Below are 25,169 nucleotides of genomic sequence, written 5' to 3'. Positions count from 1 at the left end.
AACACTAATCTTTTTCTGTCTCTGTGGATTTGTTCTGGACACTTCATAGGGAGATGCAATTCTACAAAATGCAGCCTTCTGTGTCTGGCTTATTTCAGTTAGCTTAATGTTTTCAAGTTTTAATGTTGCAGCACAGGTCCAGGCTTCATTCCTTGTTTCAGCAGAATTATATTCCCTTCTAGGAATATAGTACATTGTTTGTCCATTTATCAGTAGATGGCCCTGTGGGTTGTTTCCATTCTTTGACTCTTATAAATAATGCTGCTGGCCGCTGGTATGGCTCAGTCAGTTAAGCATCTATCTTTGGCTTGGGTCATGATCCCAGGGTTCCAGGATCGAGTCCCACATTGGACTCCTTGCTCAGCAGGGAGCCTGCTTCTCCTTCTGCCTCTGCCCACTGCTCCCCCTGCTTGTACTCTGACAAATAAATAAATAAAACCTTTAAAAAAATAATGCTGCTATGAACACACATGTAGAAATTACCTGCTTTCCGTTCTTTGGGGTTTCAGTGGGAAGCAGGGGCCGAAGGCTGGCTGCTTTCCTTGGCTTGCGGTCTCTTTCTAGAGGCTGGAACTCCCAGCCTACCACTCTGATCTCCTGCCTCCTTCTTTTCTTTTCTTTCTTTTTTTTTTTTTTTAAAGATTTTATTTATTTATTTGACAGAGAGAGACACAGCAAGAGAGGGACCACAAGTAGGAGGGTGGGAAAGGGAGAAGCAGGTTTCCAGGTGAGCAGGGAGCCTGATGTGGGACTCGATCCCAGGACCCCAGGATCATGACCTGAGCTGAAGGCAGATGCTTAACAACTGAGCCACCCAGGCGCCCCACTTCTGCCTTTCTTATGAGCAGCCCTGTAACGACCTCCGGCCCACCCAGAAAATGCAGGATCATCTCCCCATCTCACAACCCTTAACCACACTGGCAAATTTCCTTTTGCAAAGCAATATAGCATTCTTGGGTTCCAGGAATTAGGGTGTGCGCTAGAGAGACTTTCAGAAGAGGGAGGCAGGAGAATCAGTAAATAGCAGATGTGAGTACAGGAGCCAGTGGTTAGAGGATCGTAAGGAATGGACCTGGAGCCAAGCACTGCAGAAGGATTCTCAAAGCTGGAGGAGAAGGCAAAGAAATGAATTGTCCCCCCGAACCCTCCAGGAAGAGCACAACCTGCTGACACTTTGATTTCAGATTTCTGATCTTCAGAATTATTTTTTAAAAGATTTTATTTATTTGGCAGAGACCACAAGTAGGCAGAGAAGCAGGCAGAGAGAGAGGGAAGCAGGCTCCCCACCAAGCAGAGAGCCCAATGTGGGGCTCGATCCCAGGACCCTGGGACCATGACCTGAGCTGAAGGCAGAGGCTTCACCCACTGAGCCACCCAGGCGCCCCTGATCTTCAGAATTATAAGAGAATGCATTTGCATTCTTTTTAAGCCCCTAAATTTGTGCAAATTTGTTACAGCAGCAAACACAGTTACCAAGCCTGAGCATGAATACGGGTGACAGCAGACGGGAGGACTGGAGAGGAAAGGAAAGGGAGTGATTTGTAACTGATCCTTTTAACAAGTGGAAAGTCCTGGGCTGTATCTAGGGTTTAGGGCAGCACTGTCCACCATGGCAGCCGCTGGGCGCATGTGCCTTCACTTAAATTTAAACTCACATTAGTGAAAAAGTAAAATCCAGGGCGGGGTGTAGGTGTTTAGTGGTTATATGTGCCCAGAGGCTGCCCTGTAAGACAACAAGGAGAGAAACCATTTCCATCCCTACAGAACATTCTAGTGGGTGGGGTTTGTTGAGAGAATGAGCAACAGAGTGTGTCACAGCAGGTAAAATTACAAGACCAGGGGCGCCTGGGTGGCTCAGTGGGTTAAGCTGCTGCCTTCCGCTCAGGTCATGATCTCAGGGTCCGGGGATCGAGCCCCACGTCGGGCTCTCTGCTCCGCGGGGAGCCTGCTTCCCCTCTCTCTCTCTGCCTGCCTCTCTGCCTACTTGTGATCTCTGTCTGTCAAATAAATAAATAAAATCTTAAAAAAAAAAATTACAAGACCAACCTGAAGAAAGTAAGGAAGAGGGAAGGGAGAAGTTGGCCGAAAACACCTAAAGCTGACATATTTTAAGAGAAACAGGGGCACCTGGGAGGCTCAGTGGGGCTGAGGCTCTGGTCATGACACCGGGTTCCTGGGATCTGATTTAGGCCCAAGCCCCAGCCTGGGCTCCCTGCTGAGCCTGCTTCTCCTTCCCCCTGCTTGCGCCCTCTCTCAAACAATAATAAATTCTTTTTAAAATGTCAACATTAATTTTTTAAAAAGAGGGAAACGGAGTAACCGCCAGAAGAAATAAGAAAGACTGTGTAAGAGATTTTACCTTTCACATCATCTGTCGGGTGCGGAGGGCCTGGGTGGCTCAGTCGGTTGGGTGTCTGCCTTGTGCTCTGGTCATGACCCCTGGGGGTCCTGGAATCGAGGCCCCGCGTGGGGCTCTGTGCTCAGTGACGAGCCTGGTTCTCCCTCGGCCTCTGCCCCTCCGCACCGGCTTGTGCTCTCTCTCTGGCGCTCTATCTCAAATAAATAAATAAAATCTTTAAAAACGAAACGAGGGCGCCTGGGGGGCTCAGTGGGTTAAAGCCTCTGCCTTCGGCTCAGGTCATGATCCCAGGGTCCTGGGATCCAGCCCCGCATCGGGCTCTCTGCTCTGCAGGGAGCCTGCTTCCTCCTCTCTCTCTGCCTGCCTCTCTACTTGTAATCTCTGTCAAATAAATAAATAAAATATTAAAAAAAAAAAAAAAACCCCAAAAACCGAAACGAAACCAAATCATCTATTGGGGATACGGGAATCCAGAGTAGGTGCGATGGACTGGATTGTGTCCTCCCCTGACTCGGACGCTGTAGGCCTAGCCCTCCGTGTGGTTGAATTTGGAGACGAGGCTTTAAGGAGGTGAGGAAGGAGTAGGGTGGGGCCTCGACCACGTAGGATTAGCGCCTTTAGAAGCCAAGAGGCAGGATTGCCTTCTCTCCCTGTGGCTGCAGCTGGGACCCAACCACCCACCGCAACCCCATGCCCACTCTAATCACTCATTGGCTGGGGCGGGCTATGGGGGGCGTGGCCTCCATGCAAATGTAGGGGTGAATTTCAACCCTTCAGGTCTTGAGGGAGTGGGGCTCCCTGCGGTGGCAGACAGTGGATAGGGACCTTCCTCAGCTGGCTACTGCAGCCCGTGGCGTGGCCCCTGCAAACCAGGAGGGACGCCTGGCAGAACCTGGGAACGCTGGTGCGGGAGACTTTAGTGCTGGTCTCCAAGTAGCCCCAGCTGTCCGCCTCCTGACCCCACAGCAGAACAGAACCTCCCCATTCTCCTGGAAGTTCAGCAGGCCGCATGACTCGCTTTAGCCAATGAAAAACAACAGAGGTGGGGCGCCTGGGTGGCTCAGTGGATTAAAGCCTCTGCCTGTGGCTCAGGTCATGATCTCAGGGGTCCTGGAATCGAGCCCCACATCCGGCTCTCTGCTCTGCAGGGAGCCTGCTTCTCCCTCTCTGCCTGCCTCTCTGCCTACTTGTGCTCTCTCTCTCTGTCTGTCAAATAAACAAAAATCTTAAAAAAAAAAAAAAAAGAAAGAAAGAAAGAAAGAAAAAGAAAAACAACAGAGGTGAAATCCATGGCCTTGGAGAAGAAGCATTTAAGGACTGGGGCAAACCTCCATCTTCTCTCCCCACTGTAGAGTGGTCCCAGGGGCGGAGCCTCAGGGAGCTTGGGTCCCTTCCTTAGTCTTGCTACTAGCGGAGTTTCTGGCTGCTCCAGGAATGAGCCACTGAGATTTGCAAGTTTGAATTTCCACAGCAGAACCTTGTCCATCCTCACTAACACAACAAATAAACTCCAAATCTTAACCAAAAAAAAAAAAAAAAAAAAAAGAAAAGAAAAGGTTTCATAGTATTAAGAGTTCCTCACCAGATTCACAACATGGGAAACACCAGTGAGAGAGAAAGCAGCTCATCTACCCGCAGTGGGTGCGTCTCTTGCAAACATTCAGTAAAGCGTTCCTATGGATATTATTTGATGTTTGCGTCTCATCTCTGGTGGAACCTTGTTTATGAGTAAGGGATGATCCTGTGATGGTCAGGAAAATGACTTTTTTTTTTTAAGATTTTTAATTTATTTATTTGACAAAGAGAGAATCACAAGTAGGCAGAGAGAGAGGGGGAAGCAGATTCCCCGCTGAGCAGAGAGCCTGATGTGGGGCTTGATCCGAGGATGCTGAGATCATGACCTGAGCTGAAGGCAGAGGGTCAACCCACTGAGCCACCCAGGCGCCCCAGGAAAAGGACTTTTTTTTTTTTTTTAAAGATTTTATTTATTTATTTTGACAGAGGTCACAGGTAGGCAGAGAGGCAAACAGAGAGAAGAGGGGGAAAGCAGGCTCCCGGCTGAGCAGAGAGCCCGATGAGGGGCTCGATCCCAGGACCCTGAGATCATGACCTGAGCCGAAGGCAGAGGCTTAACCCACTGAGCCACCCAGGCGCCCCGGAAAAGGACTTTTTAAAAGATTTTATTTTTTGGACAGGGAGAGAGGGAACACAAGCAGGGCGGGTGGGAGAGATAGAAGCAGACTTCCCGCCAGGCAGGGAGCCCAACATGGGGCTCGATCCTAGAACCCCCGGATCTTCACCTGAGCTGAAGGCAGTTGCTTAACGACTGAGCGATCCAGGCGTCCTATCAACTCAGGTCTTGATCTCAGGGTTGTGAGTTTAAGCCCTGCGTTGGGCTCCATGCTGGGCGCAGAGCCTACTTCAAAAAAAATCTTTTTAGCGGTGCCTGGGTGGCTCAGTTGGTTCAGCAACTACCTTTGGCTCAGGTCATGATCCTGGAGTCCCAGGATTGAGTCCCGCATCCGGCTCCCAGCTCCATGGGGAGTCTGCTTCTCCCTCTGACCTTCTCCTGTCTCATGCTTTCTCTCTCTCTCTCTCTCTCTCTCTCTCTCTCTTTCTCTCTCTCAAGTAAAATGAAATCTTAAAAAAAATAATAAAATAAAAAGGTTAGGCTTTACAAAGTTTTTAAAAAATGTTTAATTTTATGTTATGTGAATTTCACCTCAATTAAATAGATAAATATTAGAAATCTATATGGGAAGGATTGGCAAGGATATAGAGCAACCAGAACTCTCATTCACCGCTGGTGAGAACAAAAACTGGTACAACTGATTTGGAAGTCTGGCAGTTTCTTATAAAACTAAACATTGATTCCTCACTCCTAAGTATTTACCTGAGAAATGAACACCTATGGTCACACCGGGGCCTCCCGCAAACGTGTTCAGCAGCTGTATCCAGAGCAGCCCCAAAGGTCCCTCAGCAGGGGGAGCAAGTAAATAATTGCAGTCTCCTGTCCTGGGGCTCGGTGCTGGGACTGACCAGGAGGGAATGTGAGGGAACTTTCTCTGTATTCATTGGGGTTTGGGGGACACAGTTGAATGCATTTCTCAAAGCTCCACGAGTGTACATGGAAGTTCTATGCATTTCATGATATGGGAATTGCACCTTAAAAAAAAAAAAAAAAAAGGAATGTGAATTCTGAACTCTGGTTGATGACACACACGCTGTAGGATTTGCGGGGCTGTGTTCTGTGGGTGGAGACGGATGAGCAGATGGCCAAGCCTCTGACAAAGCAAGTATAGGCCCACGTGCACACCTGTAGAGCCGGGGCGGTGGGTCGGGTCAGGTGCCCGAGGGCACTGGCACAGGTGCCAATCCCGAAGCCCCAGTCATCTTGGAAGTAGAAGGTTCTCAACGTGGCTCTTGGCCTCACTCACCGGCCGATGCTCACAGGCTCCTTCTGTTCTCAGGCTCTGTTTTTCTTTCCAACAGTGACACTCAGGGCTCTACCCTCGAGTTGTCAACCAACTCTATGCAGGGGCCCCCCCACAGCCTTGACCCAGAACACCTCGTCCTCCCCAGCGCCATCTCAGTGAGGGAGCTGCCCTCCACTGGGCTGCTCAGACCTGCTCTCCGACTCCCCATCTCTGTCATCCTTCATGTGTCACTGTACCAATTCCTACCTACACCCTGAGTCTCGGGTCCTCTGGTTTCCCAGCCCCCTACTCCTCTTGCTTTGTCTTCCCACCAGGCTCCCTGCACCCCCATCTCGTCCCAGCCAATCCATTTCCCACACCCCTGTTGGAAGGAAGGTTCTAGCCTCCAGTCTGGTCCTTACTCGACTGCGTACTCTCCGCGCTCTTCCCTGCCCATGTCTGCAGCAACGCCTTCGAGGCTCTTCAGGACCTGCCAGCCTCCTGGGTGCAGGTCCCTGCCCCAGCCAGCACGTTGCCTCTGCTGGAGCCCAGGGCCGCCCACCACACGGCTGCTGGCTGCGTCACCACTGCGGCTCTCAACCCCCGTGCCTTCCCGGCACTGCAAGCCACGCGGGTGTTCATGTGCTTGGCCTCAGGATGCCGGATCTTTGATCAAGCACAGAATGTGAGACTCCAGTGTCCCCCTTGCCGGCAACCAACCAGGGAGGGCGGACGAGACCAGACAAGAAGTGTGCTGAGGGGTTTCCAGAAGTGCTCCCTTGCTCACGAGGAAGCCGGGAGAGTTCCTTCCTGGCTTCTGCACTTGGCAGGGTGAGGCAGAGGTGCCCTTGCCAAATCGCAACCAGGAGGGCACGACCAGCTGTATGAACGTCAGCCCAAACCTGTGTGACTGGAGTTCCCTCCAAAGTGACCCACCCCGGAACTGCCCTGTTGACCTTCTCGCTAAGGTGCCAAACTCCCGGCTGTTTAAGCCAGCCGAGTCGGGAGTTTTGAGCTGCAGGTGAAATCACCAACTCACTCAATACGGATGAATGGGGAGAAATTCAAAGATCGCATCCTGAAATGTGGACATGAACTTAAGAGCTTACCAGCTTATACTGGCGACCAGCACAAGGGCTCCAACCCCCCGACCTCACCACCTCCCAGAGGCCTCACCTCCTAACACGGTGGCACGGGGTGCGATGGGGGCATCGGTGTGTTAACGTCTGAATTTTGAGGAGACACACACGTCCGGTCTGTAGGGGTCAGGGCTCCCTGGCAGTCGGCCCAGTTGCCCTGCTTGTTCGCCACCGACCCCTTCCGTGGCGCTCACCATTATGACTCTGAGTGCTGACACTGGCCCAGAGTGGGAGCTTGGAAACTCTGGGAGGCAGGTTCCAATCCTAAGTGCAAGCTGTTTGGAGGCCCCGATCCCCCGGTGTCATCATGAATGTCACCCAGGGGCTGGCCACCGAGAGAGTAGATCCAGGGTTTTTCATCCTGGGGGCGAGGGATGGGGCGGGCAGCATGGAGAGGCAAGACCGCGGGAATTTTTAAAATAACTGCATCCTTTAATGGCAGTAATACAATTATTGGATTAAGAGACCACAGGAGAAAGGGCAGGTGACATTTCTGGAAGACAGATAAGGAGTACAAAAAGGGAGCTGGGACAGTCATGCGATGATCATTGTAAAAATACAGTACGCTATATACATATTTGCACCATCAACTCTCAACTCTGAAGTAGTATTTACACTTTTGTTACAATCCTGGTTAGAGAACATTTTGTTTTTAAAAGCTTGGCCTGATGGCAAATGGAAATTTCGGGGGAATTCATAGTCCCATGAGGTTCTTAGGCTGAATATTCCGACAGGAGGGCTCCAGCGTCTATTTCATCCACAGATTTCGGTTTTAAAAAAGTATTTAATTTTGCTTTTACAAAAGAAAATTTTCAAAGGAGGGAGGGGGAAAAAAAAAACAACCCACAGCCACACTGTGTATTCTCATTTTTACAAACATCCAGGGCTACAGCCCTTTGCTTCAAGGCCAACACGGGTGGCTGAAGAAAAATCTCACTAATGATTGTTTAAAAACAACAAAAACCAAAAAGACAGAGACAAACCAAACCAACCTGATCACGGCGCACTGACCTTGTGGGCTGCCTTCTCTGGCCCTAGCTTCCGGCCCCAAACTCAACGACTGTTTTTTTCTTTTTCCGGGGAGAGGGGTTTGGTCTAAGAACCTGACTCACCTCCCACCGCAATGAGGTGGGAAGGGAAACCCTTCAGCTGGGTCATCAGGTTTCCTCCTTATTAACAAGGAATAGGCGGGGCCTTAAGCAAGGCGGGTGCGGTGATGGGATGAGAAAAAGGCAAGAGACAGCGGGCCCTGCTTCTACGCAAGTGGCCTCAGCCAGGGTCCTGGGGCAGGTGGGAGAACCCAGTGCTGACGTGTCTGCTCCCACCCCGGCTCAGCCGGAGGAGGGAAGCGGGATGCAGGTTTCTGGTTCCACACCCTCCACCTGCAAGCAGGGGTCCTGCTGCGCTCACTCCCGGAGAGAGCCCGGCAAGACCCCCCACTGCCCTGGCTGGTCTCCTGCCCTTTCCTCAAGCCCTCAAAATCCAACACCGTGACACGCCTCTGAACGCACGTACTTGTCAGCTGGGAAGAAAACCAAACGCGCCAAAACCACGGACTCTAAGTTAAACACGGCGCAAGGAGGTTCAAAGCAGCAGGGAGCGCAAACACTGCCAAGAGCGCACCGCCTGGGGCTCCGTCGGCAGCCTCGGGGGAGCGGCCACGCCACGGATCCGTGAGCTATCCGAGGGGCTGGGGCCAGCACACTGGGTGCTCTGGCTCCTGAGGACCAAGAAAGACCCCCAGCCTGAGGGGAGGAGGCGTGACCGCAACCGGACGGGACAAGACAGGAGGCTAATACTGACAGAAAACACGCAGTCTGCGGAGCCTGCCCCCCTGGAGGCAGCTTTGCGGGCAGGCCGCCCCGCACCAGCCCTGCCACCTCCAGGTCCATCTCTCACCCTGGAGTCTTCTGATGCGGGTGGGGGGTGTGGATCTGAGGACGAACTCTGGACGGACGGCAGCGGGGAGGCCGGGGTGCGGATCCGCAGCAGACAGGAGCAGGCACCTCTGCTTCTCCCGGCCCAGGCAGTTTCCAAGGGCTCTGCCTTTCTCTCACATCGTCTCCTCCCTTCGGTCCCTGAAGCAGGTGGTCAGGACCTGCACCCTGTACAGGGGATGGGGTTCTAGAAGCGCCCGGACCTGCTTCCACGCCAGGCCTGCTCACTGTCTCGGCTTCATCTCTCCTCGCTGGCAGGGGCGAGCCGCGTTCAGTGCCTCTGACACCTACAGTTCCCTTTGTCCTCAGGGGCGGGCAGGGGCCAAGCTTTGCCCAGAAAATCCACTGGACACCCAGCCACCAGACTGGGGCTCCAGCCTTCACAGAGTCCCTGAGAACTGAGCCAGGCCAGAGGACGTGCCAGCTGGGGCCGGGGCTCAGGGGACTCACACCTGTTTACATGCAGGAGCCTGTTTTCTTGGTGGGAGCCTGGGTGCCCCGCAGCACTGACCAGAACGGACTGAAAATGGTTATATACAATTTATACGTTGTAAAGAAAGTACTATTAAGAAAAGAGAGAAAAAGAAAGAGAGAAAGCGAGAGAGACATGGAGAGAGGAAAAAAATAAGGAAAAAAAAAAAAACATCCGAGCCCCCCAAGTTCTCAACTCCGGTTGCTGCCCTTCAATATTGCCCTGGGCAGGGTGGGGTGCAGGGAGCACTTGACTCCAGCTTAACACTACTGGCAAAAGGGGGAGGCAGTGGGGTCAAAGCCTTTAAAAACATCTTTCAGGGACCCCGCGTCCTGCTCGCCCTCACGGGCTGGGCTGTTGCCAGCAAATGGGCTCCCAGAGCCCGTCTTGGGCGTCTGTTTCACAGTCCCAAAGAGGGTGGGCACAGGCAGGTTGTGCACGCCGGGCTGGGGCGAGGCGCCCTCTGGTGGCGGGGCGCCCGGGGTGGCGGTGGGGGCCGCAGCGGCCTTGGGCCGGGGCCGGTTGTAGCTGTTGTATCTGTCCGTGGCCGTGGCAGCGCCCCCATCCGCAGTGGGCTTCGCGGACTCTGGCTGTTCCAGGGCGGACTTGCGGACGAATGGGGGCTCCTTGGCCTTGGCGGCAGAGCTCCTGCCATTGCCCTCGGGGCCCTTGGGCTGGGCGCCCGCATCGGCAGCCGGCTCTGCAGTTTTGCCCCCGGCATTGGGAGTCCTGGGGTCGTAGAGGCTGATGCCACTCAGCACACTGCTCTGCCCACTCCCGCTGCCCTGGCCCAGCCCACCGGCAGCCAGCACTCGGGGGTCGTAGGGGGCGGTGGCTGGTGGGGAGGACTCCCCACTGGGGCTGCCGGCAGGAGACGAAGCTTCGGTGGGACCAGACTTAGCAGCCCGGGAGGAGGCAGCAGAGTCTGCTGGTTTCTGGAGCCGAGGGTCAGTGGGTACCTTCCGGACTCGGGGGTCACTGGGCTTATCGCTGGAGCCCGCGGCCGCTGAGGGGCCCGTGGCATTGACTGTCTTAAGGATGCGAGAGAGGAGCTCAAAGTCAGGCAGGTTGGAGCCGGGTGCGCCGGAGTCTGTGGAGGTGCCCAGGCGCTGTCGGGGGTTGGGGGGCCCCGTGGCAGTGGCACGGTGCAGCCTGGGATCCAGGGTGGGCATGGACTGCAGGGCCGCAGGGACAGGGGGCACCGCGTCCTGCTTGGGGATGGGCAGAGGGATCAGGTCCTCGGGGTTCCAGAGCACAGTGCGAGCAAAGCTCGGCTTGCTCAGGGTCACATCTTTCTTGATGTGGCTGAACTGCTGCAGCTGTGACCTCGGGTCCCGCAGCGGATGCCCCGGGAGAGGGTCCAGGGGAATGGTCATGGCCTTCTCCCGCAGGGCCCGTTCCCCTTCTTCCTCTTCCGTAGGGGGTGGTCCAGACCCCTTGGTGCCGCTGGGGCCTGCAGGGCTGGAATGAAGGCCACCTTCGGGTTTTGGGGGGGGCAGGGAGCGAGCCAGCCGAGGGTCGGAGGGCCCTGTGTCTCCTGGGCCAGACCCAGTGGAAGCCTCGGCATGGCGGGTGAGTCTGGGGTCCCGGCTGAGGCGAGGGTCAGCTAGCCGGCCTCCTGTGGGGTGTCCTTTCTGGAGGCGGGGATCCCCCAGCCCACTGTTGCTCAGGTCCCCAACGGAAGCCTGGGGTCTGCTAGATGTCTGCTGCCTCAGGGTCTTCAGGATGGAAGTGACACTGCTCCCGCCCTCGTCCTCGTCACTGGAGTACCAGTTCCCAGTGTCACCTAAGAAAGAACAGAGAGAAGGAGAAACATGAGTGACCAGCGGCAACCACTCCTGGACCCCACAGCAGCCCTCTGGGTGAGTGGCTCCTCTGCCTCTTACCTCTGAGAACCTCAGTTTCCCCTCCCTCCGCGGGCCGCCACAAACAGCGGAGCACCGGGACTGGCAGGTCCCTGGCTAATGTTTCTAGACCTTTCACCACGTGCCAGCAGTGCTCTAAGTGCTGTCTTAGTAATCCTCACGACCACCCGGGAGGTGATGTTATTATCATGCCCATTTGACAGACCAGAAAGCAGAAGTGTGGACAGTGCCACGAGATGGGGGGCAGAGCAGGGACTGGGCTCAGAATCCTAGCCCAGGGCTCTGCCACCTCATCCTCACCCACTGTGGACTGAGGTCCCAGCATGGCAGGCCCAGCCTTGGGTACCTGGGAGCAGCTACCACTGACTCCACTCTCGCTGCACTCAGGGCCCACGGACACTGGCCCCCAGGCCCTTCAAAACGTTAACCACATCCCGGGGAAGGGCAGTCACCGGCTGGGAAGAGACAGGGCCCTGGTGGGCCGACTCAGAAACCTTCCAAGTAGGTGAAGCCGGAGCCACCAAGGGAGGGCACTGTCCGCTCTTCCCACTGTCCCCACCTGCTCCCAGGCTCCTACAAAAGCCATATGCAGCCTCCGGCTCCTGGTTCTAGACACCATTTGTCAGCCCCATTTCCTACTGGGCTGGATGCCACCAGTTCCGCGGTGTGGCACCGAGCAACCTGCCAGCTGTGACGGCTAATTATCACTGGTTTATGTCAGCGACTTGCTGTCATCTGCTGACTTCCTGAGAACGTGGTCTAGGGCAAGGGGAGCTGTGAGCATCAACTCTGAGTCTCTTCTGAAAGGGCGCAGAAGGGAAATCCTATCAGAAATCCTGCTGTCTCCTCCAGGGACCAGCCCACCTCCCTCCTCTACGGGATCAGTGTCTCTCCTGACCCCCAAGACACAAAGGGCAGCCCTGACTTCCAATTTTCTTGGGCACAGGCAATGCAGAAGCCCCAGCCTGGCTTCACGGCCCTGGGCAGGGGTCCTCCCTGACCACAGGCTCCTTTCCAACACAAAACCCCACCTAGGCATCCCCCACCTCTCCACTGCACAGTGGCCCAGGGGGGCCTGTGCCTGTCAGGGGACGCCCCTGCCCCTGGGGAGGACACATGCCTTCCTCATTCTCCCGGTCCTGCTTGCTGCTCTCAGCCAGCCTCCTCGCTCTCTCCTCCTCCTCCTGCTGCTTCTGCTGGATCCTCAGGTACAGGGCCCTCTGGGCTGAGGGCAGGAAGTCGGGGACACCGGCGCCCGGCTTCGGCCGGCCTGGGGGCCCTCCCTCAGAGAAGCTGTCGGGCTCCAGAGGGTGCTCGGGGAAGAGGTGCTCCCCAGGCTCCCCCGGCAGCTCTTCGTAGTGCCCGTAGTCTTCTGTGGCAGGGAAGAACCGAGGGTTCATGTCGGGAAGGGCCTCGCGGCACCAACGCCAACCCCCTCTGCGCCCCTCATTGGTGAACCACCCCCAATGGTGATGGGTGATGATGTGTAGCCCGTCCCTCCCCCCCACCACCCCAGGATGGTCCCCACAGAAAGCCCAACAGCAAGGAACGGAGTGGGCAACGAGGGTGTCCCCACCCAGGATGCAGCCCCTGAAGATGGGGTTCACAGCATAATTTAGTAATGCGGGCAAATGCTCATGAAGTGAAAACAGGACAGAACGTTAGACAGATGTTTACAAAACGCAAAGAACAGGCTGTGAAGACAGACAGGAAACAGTCCCTCTGGGGGTGAGATTTGGGAGAGAGGGCGGATGGATTCTTCACTTTTGACCCCACGCGTTTCTGACCTCTTCTAATTACTGGCAACGAGCATTCATTTTGTGGTTTCTTTGTAACAATCAGGAAAAAAACACACCACATCTCATAGTGAGCTCATCTTACAAGCTCAACCACGGCAAACGAAGACTTATAAACAAAAGGCAATAACCAAACTCTGGCTACGGCCACAGGTCAAGCCAGAGGCTCCTGGCAGATTCCTCCTCCTCCCTCCTTCCTTTCTGGGTCCCCGAGCTCCGCACACTGTTCCTAAGTGCGCTGCTCCCACACAGCATCTAGGAAGCACAAGGCAGAAGGGTCTGCCTTCACTCCTGAGAGCGGGCAGGTGCCTGGCCTCAGCCGCTGACCTCCACAAACTCCAGCCACAAGAGAGCCCAGGAAGGGTAGCTGTGCGCAGAGACTGTGTGTGTGTGCGCTCTCGCTGAGACAGACTGAGACAGACGAGGTCTGCTCAGCACGGCCCCCTCCCAGGATGCTCTGCAGTGAGGAAGTGTTCTGTACTTGCACTGCATGACCCCCCCACCACTGTCCTATCCCCCCGAGAGTCTGAATGTGGCCAGTGCCGAAATTTAGGTTAAACTTAAAGGGTTCAAAGGATTTGTGAATATTTCATCCACAAAGCATATAAAGCGGAAAGTGAAAGGTCACCTCCTTTTAGCCCCTGAACTTCGGGACACATGAACTTGGTGGCAAGCCTATGCTGGGCGGCCCCGCAGTGCAGAGCTTGGCACGCCCTAAGAACAAAGGCCCCAGGTCCCCCTGCACACAGCATGCGGCCCTGAGGAATTCCTCGAAAGCTAAACGACTGCGAACACAGGAGACACCACCGAGTGACATGCTTTAAAAGGGTGGATTTCCTGATACGGGAATTAGAGCGAGTTACTCTAGAGACACCTGCTGTCACCAGCTTGCGCACGTGCTTGCCCTCCACAGCCACACCCTTTCCCACATACATTATTACATGGATTTAAGAACAGCTCTGAAGCTCCAGCTCCTGGCGCTGATGCCCCCGCAGCTGCCGCAGCTTGCGGACCTCCCCGATGCCCTTCCAGATCTCCACCCGGCGGTCAGATGGGCGCCTCTTGCTTCACAAGGCAGCCAAAGTGGGGTGCTCCCCACCCACCACAGCTTGGCTCTCTCCAGCAGACTCCTGGCACCGGGATGGCCTAAGCCTCCAGCCAGGACCCAGCAGCACCAGCTCCTTCCCACCCTATAGTGCGTGTCCAAGGAGGCCCACTGGAACCCCAGGCACTATCTGCACACCATGAAGCCCAGCCCTGCCACTTCCTGCCCCATTGCCACCACCTTTGCCCAGAAGATTCCACAGCAGCCCAGAAGCTTCCCTGACTCCACTGCAGCTCCTACCCGCCACCCTTGAATGCCTCTGCCTGCTTCCTAGTGTTCTCCCCATGAGGCCACCTCGTCTGAGTCTCATGCAGGGACCTGGATCCCCCAACTTCCCTCGCCGAGCTATGCGGCTGCTCTGCACTTGGGCCTCCTCCCCTCTTCAGAGGCCTTTGCCGACTGTCCCCACACTGTTCCCATCTACTAACGCTCCTGACCTGTCTGGCCCCACCCTCTAACACAAACACCTGCCAGGCTTTCTCGAGGAACGATCGATGCTGAAATGAGCTTCCCCGTTGCGGTCTGGTTCCCTCAACTACAGTGCAGCTGAGGCAAGGACCACGGCCGCCCTGTGGCAGCAGCAGGCACACCCCTGCCCCCTAAAGGCCACGGCACAGCCGGCCAACCCCTCGTCTGGCAGGCACGAGTCGTTACCAACACATGCTCTTGTTTAAGTAAGGAAGGAAAGATGGAAGAAAGATGGTGAGTCACGGGGACAGAACAAGCAGAGGCACAGGGCCAACACCAGCAGCCCCAAGCCCAGAACTGTCTGGAAAGAGGCCACTCTGGAGAGAGTGCCTCCGCCTCAGAGCCCAAAGCCCTCCACACCCACCCCTCTGATTTCCCATGGTCCCAATTCCAGGCACACCCATCAAAACGTGTAAAACATTAAATAAATTACAGCGATAAGATCACAAGACTCCATTCAACCTCAACAGGTAGTGAATCCCCCCGTCACTGAAAACGTGCAAGCACTCATGGGACAGAGATGGAGTTGGATTCATGCTCTGAAAGACTCAGACGGAAGCAAAAACCCAGGTCTTCCCGACTACGTCCCCAAAGCCCACTGCAGCGGCCCCCTAGGCCCCCAGCCCGGCCTGCGCACCTGCATCCCCGAGGAGTCCTGGCTCCATCTCCATGCCCTCCTGCTGCTGGTAGAAGTTCTCATAGAAGTTCTGGGATGGCGGGATGGGGGGCATCATTCCAGAATGTGGAGAGTCTCCAGGACCATAGGGCATCATTGGGGGACCACCAGGTCCCATGGGTGGGCCAGGGTTCATGCCAGGGCCCATCGGCATGTCGGGGTGCATGTCGGGGTGCATGTCGGGATGCATGTCGGGATGCATATCGGGATGCATGTCGGGATGCATTGGGCCCCCCATGGGCCCCGGGGGGCCCATATTGGGCCCAGGGCCCATTGGCCCTGGGGGTCCTCCGGGTCCAGGGAACCTAGGGAGAAGAAATGACGCTCGTGAGAGGGACTGTGGAGCAAGAACGGTGGCCACACTAGTAGGAGACACAGAGACATCCACAGACATCCACGCAGCTGGTCACAAAGGGCTCCAGACCAGGCTCATGGTGACAGGCCCCCAGCATAAGAGCCTGGCTGAGGCCAGAGCCGCCCCCAAGCCTAACTCGGGGGGTGGGGGGACCTAGGGCACTCACCTCACACCAAGCTTCTCAGCCAGCTGGCCCGTGGGCCGCACCACGATCTCAAACAAGGAGGGGATCTTCTTGTTGTACATGTCCTGCTGCAGCTGCTGGGGGGACAGCGGCTCGTGCACCGGCATGGGCATCTGAGGGGGCCCAGGGGGTGGGGGCGGGGGCGGAGGCGGGGGCGGGGGACCGCCCTGCATGGGCCTGCCATTGGGAGAGGTTGGGGCTGGGGGGCCGGGGGGCCGAGGTGGGGTGGGCAGGAGCCCCACACCCGGGGGCGGCTTGGGCAGGGGGTTGATGCCCTGCTTCTTCAGTTCCTCCACTTCCTTCTCATCCTCAGCGCCTGCTTCTGCATCGTCAGCCAACATCTGCATGTGAGAACAAAGGGAGACGTAGGACACGTGCTTCCCATGTAGGGAGCCAAAGTTTCTCAGAACACAAAACCTCAAAACACGAGGACCCTGTAGCCCTCACAAGCATAAAGACAAGGAGCACAAAGCCTCTTTGGCGTAAGAATCATCATCCCACGCTGCTGTCCCACCTGCTCTGTGACCCCTGGCGGCTGGGGGGGGGGGGGGACGCTGCTCCTATTCACAGCAAAACATGCGGAACACAAAAGGTACTAGTTTTCCCTTCTGAAAAATTCAGTGGCATTAAGTACAGACATAAGGTTATACAACCACCACCTGTACCAGTTCCAGAACCTTCCCGTCACCCCAAAAGAAGGCCCCGTACCTGTTAGCCGTCACTTCCCCTCCCCACTTTCAGCCCCCCGCAACCTCTCATCTGCTTGTCATCTCCGTGACCTGCCTGCTCCGGACAGGTCACACAACCAGACTCTTGACCTGTGGCCTCTGGTGACTGGCTTCTTTCACTGGGCACGCCCGCTGGGTTTATCCACGCTGTAGCATGCTACAAGGGCTAACATGCCATTGTCCCGTTGGAATCCTATGGGCCTCTCACCACACTTGTAATTAGACCCCGAATCCCTACCCTGAGCCACAGGGCCTGACAGCAGGGCTGGGTGTCTGGGAGGACAGGGCCACACCCCTCGGCTTCACTTGCTTCCGCGGCGCCTGGGGCTCCTTGACCCTGAGGACCCGGCCTCATGCCAATCCCGGGGACAGCTGAGTTCTTTCCTCTGCGGTACCCAGGCTGGAACCAGCTTTCTTCCTGAGTGTCTGTCTTTCCCTCTATTCTTTTTTTTTTTTTTAAGATTTTAATTATTTATTTGACAGAGAGAGAGACACACAGCGAGAGAGGGAACTTAAGAGGGGGAGTGAGAAAAAAAAAGGGGGGGGAGTGAGAGAGGGAGAAGCAGGCTTCTAGCTGAGCCGGGAGCCTGATGTGGGGCTCAATCCTGGGATCATGACCCGAGGCCAAGCAGATGCACAATGACTGCGCCACCAGGAGCCCCTTTCCCTCTATTCTTTTTTTTTTTTTTTTTAAGATTTTATTTATTTATCAGAGAGAGAGACGGAGAGAGAGCGAGCACAGGCAGACAGAATGACAGGCAGAGGCAGAGGAAGAAACAGGCTCCCTGCTGAGCAAAGAGCCTGATGTGGGACTCGATCCCAGTCCTGTGATCGTGACCTGAGCCGAAGGCAGCTGCTTAACCAACTGAGCCACCCAAGCGTCCCCCTCTATTCTTAACGGTAGTTTGTGTCCCCCAATGGTGGGGTCTCTTACTAAAGGTCAACTCAATGTGACTGTCCTGATGTTCTGCGTTCACTGCTGGACCACCATCAGCACCCTTCACAGCACTGCCTGAGCTCTGTAAGCCTGTATGTGTAGTTGTCCCCCACTGACCCCGGGCAGAGGACAGATGAGATGAGCTATTGGAGCAGAACGTCTCACCAATTAGGACCCTGCGCAGAAAGTTAACACAGCAGTCTTGGCTGCTTTCCTTGGAAGGCCTGGGGCTGGTGTCTGGGCACCTAGATTTCAGGGAGAGGGATCCCCTAACATTCCCTAACTAATAAGAGGTGCTCACTGTGCCTAAAGTGTTCACATGGACAACGTGCTTGCCGCTGAAACATACCATGTCATCTGGGATTCTGGGATTTGGGTGCACGCCAGGCAGAGGCAACACCCTGGGCATTGACCAAGCCCTGACCATGCACCCCCATTTGAGAACATTCCTCAAGTGCTGTCACAACCTGAGGGTTAAAAGCATGGCCCTCGTGACTACACGGGGTGAGGACTCTTGGAAGACGGTGCCTGATTTTTCCAGCCTCTGCCCGTGGTGGCTACCTGCTTGGTCCTGTGTCATCTTGGGACCTGAGCACAGACACCTCAGTGCATCCTAACATGGGGCTTAGAGATGGCCCATCCCTAGCTAGTGTCTCAGGGTCGGCCCTACCCCAAGACCACCCCCTGCTCCTGCACCCGAGGCCAGCGGGAGTGCGGGCAGTGGCAGCAGGGCTTCCAGGAGGCTGTCAGGTGCTCCCAGCTTCTCTCTCTCCTCAATGTCAGAAGCAGTACCTGTGCCCAGAGACAGCAGGGTCCAGGGGTGCTAGGATACTCCAACAACCAATCAACGGGAACCTTTTGTCCCTTGGAACCCTGCTGATTCTAGGTGCGGTCCAAGTGGGAACCGGAACCACATTTAACAAACGCCTAGAGCAGTGCGAAGACAGTGTGTTGCTCTCAGCGGGGAGCCAGGCCGGCGCAGACCCCGCAGGCCTCAAGGCCCCCACATTCTGCATGCTTCCTGCCCAGCGAGGTGGCCCCTCTGGGTCCTGACCCGGGCGGGCAGCTGCTGCTGGCTCAGCGTCCCTTGCTCCGCAAATGCCCCTCCTTTTTCTTCCTGTCACTTGGCCAGGGGTCACCTGCTCACTGAGCCTTCGTAAGTCAGTTTGTTGGAGCACCTCTGGGCTCCCTGCACATTCCCACCAGCGCCCCAATCCTAGTGTGTAATCAGAATCCGCCCTAGGACTGGATTCATCTCCTAGCTGCTGTGTCCCTAGCGCCCAGGCCAGAGTCCGGCAGGAGCCTGGCACCGCCTCACCCCTGCTGGACCAGCGAGCAAGGAAAGCTAAGAGCCGCATCTCCCTCTGCATTCCCAGGACTTCAGAGCAGAGGATGGCAGAGGTGAGGGGTTTGGGCCGTCTGGGGGCACAAAGTCAAAGCTTCAAAGCTTCAGCTGGCCTGGCTCCGCTATTTGGTGTGATTTTCAAGGGGAAGGGGTCTCCCCTGCACTATCACCTCACCTCGGCAGTATGCAGGGGAGACCCCAGCCCCGAGGTCCCGCCTACCCTCAAGCTTCAGTCAGACCCATCTACCTGCAGGGCTGCAGGTATCCGCTCTGCCCCATGGCGCTTCAGTCCTGAGCCTTCTCCCCCTCTACCGGCCACGAGTGGGGTTCTTATGAAGGATGGCCCCTCTACCTCCCGAGCCCCAAGACAGGATCAGGGTTCCTCTCCCACACGCTGTTCCTGAGCTATTGCCTGGACCTCCCAAACGGCCCACCTGCCCTCTGGCCAAGACTCCACCCCTGCCCCCAACTCCTGTGGTCTCTAGTTTCCCCGCACCACTCTGCTCACCAACAGCACAAACCACCACCAACATGGCCACACGTCTGTCCCTCGAGATCCTTCCTTCAATGGCAACTCAATGCCCTCAAACAGCAGGCAAAACCTGACAAGGTTACACCTCATTCAACAGGAACAACTTTGACCACAACTTCCTCCCCTGCTGTGGACGGGAAGTGGCCACAGGCTCTGGCCACTGAAAGGGCCACACTGCCTGGCCTCCCAAACTCGCACCCAGCAGGCCCCGCTCCATCCCTCCTCCCAGCACTGCCTCGATGCTGTTCTCTTCCTCAGGGCCCTCCCGACCCCTGCCTCTGGAGACCAGGCTTCTCTGCACCACCTATCAGCTGGAACGTCCCTTTCTCCTCTCGACCAACAGCTCTGGGGAGCGAGGCTACGGTGGTATCTGTGCCACTCTTTGCCACCACATACTGGGCGTTTAATGAATTCGCGATTAACACCAGGAACTGGAGCTCTGGCCCGATGGCTGGTCTCGGTAGGGGCACTGCTGCTCCCCAGTGAGCGGGCCTCCCCAGAGCTCTTACACCTCCTTGGGCCCTGTACACTCGGGACTTGAGCTTCTTGGTAAACAGGGCTTCAGCTCTCCCCGCACAGCCTGCGGACCACACAACCCCAACCCCAGGACTTCGCTTCCCTCATCCCTCACTCAGGCCTCAGCCCAGGACCCAACTGGCTCCCGATGCTCATCTCCTTACCCAGCATCTCCCACCCTGGGCCATGCGCGTTGCTGCGAAAGCAAGGAATGACCCGCAATTGAGGCCAAGACAGTGACACGTGAAACATATTAAAACAACATTCCTGCCAGAAAAACTGAACCCAAACTGTCTGCGCAGCCCTTGCCCAGAGACGCAGAGAGAGGCACGTCTGTTCCAGACCTCCTGTGCATCTGTTTCCAGGCCTCTCCGCCAGGAAGACAGGGGTACCCAGGACCCTCTCACCAGACGAGACAACCAGGGCCCACCTCCACCAGGAAGGATCCTGACTGATGCCAAAACTTTCTAAAAGTCAACAGCAACCTCTCAGCAGAAAAGGACAGTCATGCCTGCAGACACGCAAAGGCACGCATGAGCCAAGGCTCATCAGGCCAAAATAATCCTCTCGTATTAGTTGGCTAAAAATCCCAAGTTTCTGCCCTAAACTGGAAATCTGACAAATCTGCTCCACTAGTAACCAGACAAACTTAGATCATCCGGTGGCCCCGGGCAGCTCAGTCGGGTAAGCGTCAGCTTTCGGCTCAGGTCATGATCCCAGGGTCCAGGGATCGAGCCCCACACCCGGCTCACTGCTCAGCGGGGAGCCTGCTTCTCCCTCTGCCCCTCCCCCTGCTCATACTCTCTCTCTCTCTCAAATAAATTAAGTCTTCAAAAACAAAACAAGGGACGCTTGGGTGGCTCAGTTGGTTAAGCAGCTGCCTTCAGCTCAGGTCATGATCCCAGCATCCTGGGATCGAGTCCCACATCGGGCTCCTTGCTCAGCAGAGAGCCTGCTTCTCCCTCTGACTCTGCCTTCCACTCTGTCTGCCTGTGCTCGATCTCGCTCGCTTTCTCTCTGACAAATAAATAAATAAAATCTTTAAAAAAAAAAAAAAACAAAAACAAAACAAAACAAAATCTTAGATCATCCATACGATAGAGTACTACTCAGCAACAAACAGCTATGAACTATTCTCAACAATGTGAATTCCACACGCATTATGGCAAGTGAAACCAGATTCAGAAGATTACACACACATGTGTTTTTAAAAGCTACATACTATATAAACCTACTCGCAGAACATTTTTTTTTAAAGATTTTATTTATTTATTTGATAGAGATCACAAGTAGATGGAGAGGCAGGCAGAGAGAGAGGGGGAAGCAGGCTCCCCGCTGAGCAGAGAGCCCGATTCGGGGCTCGATCCCAGGACCCTGGGATCATGACCTGAGCCAAAGGCAGAGGCTTCACCCACTGAGCCACTCAGGCGCCCCACTCAAAGAACATTCTTAAAAATGCAAATTATAGGGACAGAAAATGGGTTAGTGGTTACCAGAGGCTGGAGAATGGGGATGCTCTATAGGGGCACAGAGTTTTGGGGGTGATGGCGTGAATTTCCTCTCTCTAGATGCCAGGGTGGCTGTGTTTGTCAGAACTCACAGACCTTCACACTAAATGGGGAATTTTACCAGGTACAAACCATACCCTGACAAACCGAACTATAAAAAAGTGAAGCAAAAGGAACGATTTAAGAGTAAAGAACCAAAGAGCATCTGGGTGGCAGGGGTTAAGCGTCTGGCTTTGGCTCAGGTCAGGATCCCAGGGTTCTGAGATCAAGTCCTACATCGGGCTTCCAAGGAAGCCTGCTTCTTCCTCTGCCTCTATCTCTGTTTCTCAAGAATAAATAAAATCTTAAAAAAAAAAAAAAAGAGTAAAGAACCAAAATGTGTACAACTTACTCTCAAGGTTCAAAGATGCACAGGCGTATATAAAATAAATGGAATCAAGTGACAAAGCAAATGAGGCAAAATATTGCTAACAAAGGACTTCGGGTGGGGAAGCAAGCACGTTTCCAAACCTGGAATGGACGGCTGGAAACCCATGTGTTGCACAGACAGAAATGTCTCTGAGAAGTGGGAAAACAGAGCTGAAGAAAGGCAGGAAGGAAGAGGAACACAGACTTTCCGGGAGAGGGTGGCCGAGGCCCAGGTGCGAGGGGCACCACAGCCTGCACCCAGGGGCCACCCTGGATCCCCAGACCCCAGCCCTGGCTGACAAGCTGCAGCACGAGGGCTGACCAAATGCCTTCATTGGGGTGAACCTAGGTCCTTCTCAGAATGTGCCCTCCGTCTCACTTTCTGACCCCTGAGATGCAGTTCTGGTATGGTTTTTTTCAGGTTCAACAACGCTTTTTCACCTATTGAGACGTACTTTTAGATCAGGGAGGATACTGATGCTTCCAAAAGGTTTGCAACTGGAAGCTGAAATGTGCGATCCTGGCTTTCTTTGGGTTTTTTCTGAGGGCAGCTAGAGCCGGACTGTCAAAGTGGTGGTCACTGGCCACGTGTGGCTACTGACACTCGAAACATAGCCAGTCCAAACCGACACGGGCTCTAAGTAGAAAATAAGCACCAAATTCCAAAACCATGGTAGCAAAAATAATAGTAATAATAATAATACAAAATGTTTTACTAACTTTTCATTATTACTTGCTGAAACAATACTTTGAACACAGAGATAAGATACCTTGCCTGAATTCAACTTCGCTGGTTTCTTCCTACTTTAACGAAGCTTAAATCACATGGCTTGGTTGTGGTCGAGTTCCTACTTGGACAGCACTGGCCTGGAGCACCAACTCTGAACGTCCAGCAGGGGGCAGTGCTGAGCCAGTGACTGTTAGGCTCTCCACGTGAGAAGGGAAACCATGACCTTCCCCACTCCTTACCCTGTCAGATCAGCAGGCTCCTGAGATCTACTGGATAGAAACCCCATTCCTAGGGTACCAAGCTCTCCAGAGGGCCTGGTAAGAGGAGAATTTTTCCCACTGCACTGCCCGTGAGCAGTGTGCCTTCTTTTGCTCTGCCTCTCCAAGGCTTCTCCCTGAACCCCGCGCCGCCTCAGCCACCACTGAAACAGGACAGTCACCGATGGACTGCCTCGCGTGCCCCTCAAAGCCTCCATCCTTGTCATTCTCAAAAGCCCAGCCAATCCCCTCAAATCTTCTGTGCACTGGAAGGCAGAAAGCCTTCATCTGGAAGGACCCATGTTCTCTTTCTCTCTCTCCCTGCGTGTACATTAGGAACCCGAGGACAAGAACTTGGGGCCCCTGGAGACTGCACGACTCTTCAGGGAGAACCACCAATACCAGGAGGGGTTTCCAGCTGACTGGGGAGCCTCACACCAGACCACAGAGGCCTCTCTCTCCTGAGAACCTCTAATTTCCCTGAAATAGAATCCTTAAGCACCGGGAGGAAACATTTGACATTTCCATCAAAATACAACCCACCTTCCCGGGCATCAAGGGCTCTCTAAAAGATAACTTACAGTCCATATCTGCAGGCAACACTCCTTTTATGTAGAACCCCACTCCCCCATCCCCCCACCCAGCAAACTGCCCTGGCTGGAGTGAAGACACGTGCGCGAGGACCTCAATTCTCCCCACAGAAAAAAATGCAGCCCCGAACCCTCCGTAAACAGCCTAGCTCCCAATCAAGGCAGGTGGGGCATCTGGTCGCGGCACAGAAGCCAGGGGGACAGACAGGCAGGCCGGTCAGGTCAGTGGCAGGTGCGCCCCCCGGGCTCCCTTGGAGGCAGCTATATGGCCCTAGGCTCCCTGCCAACCTCTGACATTACCTTGTCCAAGAGCTCTCTGGTCTCCTCCGTCAGGGGGTCATGGGAGAACATGCAGTCATCACCATTAATGCAGTTCCCAGTCGTGTGGTACAACTTACAGGGAAAATCACGTTCACAGCGTATTAAGGCAAAAAGCACTGGCTCCCGGAACCCACCCGAGGGCAGAATCCAACCCCCTTTGTTTTGGAGATGAAGAAAGGAAACCCAGAGAGTTAAAGTGACCATCTCGGGGTTGCACAGCAGGTTGGCAGCAGACTGGAGTTGAGACCCTGGTTCTCGAGACTCCTACTCCGGAGAGCTTCCCGCCCCACCACACCAGCCTTGGGTCCTGTTGTCTACAGATCCTCACTGGGCAGGAATAATGAAGGTCAATGATTTGCCTAAACTTGCACAGCCTATTGGAAAAACCTCCGGAAGATAACAGACAAGAGTATGGCCAGTCTTGAGAGTCTGTGTACAGAAACCAGGAAACGTGTGTGTATCCGCTTCCTCATCTGCAGGATGTGGACAGCGGCTCCGCCACAAGACAGATGTGGAGGTTCAATGAGACCGAGACATACCGGAAGCTTGGCCCGGCGCTGGCACAAGGAGCCGGCACACGCGGCGAAGGTGAGCTGCCATCAGCAGCGAGGAGGGAAGAGGTATGAGCCCTGCATCCCGTGAGAGGTGAGTACCAAAGGATATCGTGCATGTAGGGGCAGTTCTCAGCCCTGGCACAGAACCCGGTGATGTAAAACTTGCACAGTTCTCGCTTCTTTGGTAGCTCGATGTCGTGGCTGAAATTACAGTGATCTCCCTGGAAAAGAAGAAAGGGAAAGGTAAGTACGATAGCCCTTGCCAAAGCCCACCTGCAGCCTGGCAGGGACCAACGACACGAATCCCCACACAGGGAAGGGCAGGGCTCACTGATATGGCTTCCCACCAACTGGAAAGTTCTGACGCGGCGTATGCTGCCTTCTCTTGTGCCCACGACCCCATTCCTCTGGGCTCTACTCCACTGGCCCTTGGCACTTCTTTCTTATTCTCCCCCTTCTCCCTCTTCGCACCTATTCACTATTTTTCCTGATTTGCTGCGTGGCGGCCAGTATCCAGCACTACGCTTCTTCCTTCCTAACACGACCTTCATTTTGTTGGGGAAGAACGTATCCAGCCAAAAAGGTACATCCCCCAGCCTCCCTGGAAGTCCTGGCCAATATAATGCAGGCCAAAATCCCCAAGGGAGGACAATGCTGCCTCAATTAAAATAAATCCCTCTAGCCATCTTTCCTCTTAGCCCTCGGATGGGACAGCCAGAGGCACAGCAGCCACTGTGGAACCATGAGGACAAAAGCCACATGCTCAAAGATGGCGGACACTCTTAAAGTATGAAGCCCCCCAGAGTGCCAATGACCAGGGCACCAACCTCCTTCAGCGGGATAACGTCTGAGTGTTTACACTAGTGGAGCTCAGTCTGCCATTATGCACAGTCAGACACACTCAGGACACACACCCGGGCGGACAAAATACGGAAACCATTCTGTATAGTGGGTCCCCCTTACTCCCCAGA

General features: G+C 55.0%; 1 protein-coding gene across 11 annotated transcripts in view; it reads right to left on the bottom strand.

Moving 5' to 3' along the window:
• Positions 1–7,325: 7,325 nt before the first annotated feature.
• Positions 7,326–25,169, bottom strand: part of ZC3H4 (zinc finger CCCH-type containing 4) — a 42,072-nt gene continuing 24,228 nt past the window's right edge. For 10 of the 11 annotated variants that reach the window (XM_045077121.1, XM_045077120.1, XM_045077123.1 and 7 more), the window contains 6 exons: positions 24,308–24,419; positions 23,624–23,733; positions 15,755–16,113; positions 15,195–15,538; positions 12,309–12,560; positions 7,326–11,109 (listed from right to left, as the gene is read on the bottom strand). In XM_045077121.1, coding sequence (XP_044933056.1) covers positions 9,590–11,109; positions 12,309–12,560; positions 15,195–15,538; positions 15,755–16,113; positions 23,624–23,733; positions 24,308–24,419 — 2,697 coding nt within the window. In that variant the 3' untranslated portion in view covers positions 7,326–9,589. The remainder of the gene's footprint in view (positions 11,110–12,308; positions 12,561–15,194; positions 15,539–15,754; positions 16,114–23,623; positions 23,734–24,307; positions 24,420–25,169) is intronic. The other variant, XM_045077130.1, reaches the window with a different exon arrangement.

Source organism: Mustela putorius, unplaced genomic scaffold (assembly GCF_011764305.1).
Source record: "Mustela putorius furo isolate JIRA1106 unplaced genomic scaffold, ASM1176430v1.1 tig00000196_pilon_pilon_pilon, whole genome shotgun sequence".
NCBI lineage: Eukaryota > Metazoa > Chordata > Mammalia > Carnivora > Mustelidae > Mustela > Mustela putorius.
Note: the sequence above shows the minus strand (reverse complement) of the source record. Positions and strands in the feature narration are given on the sequence as shown.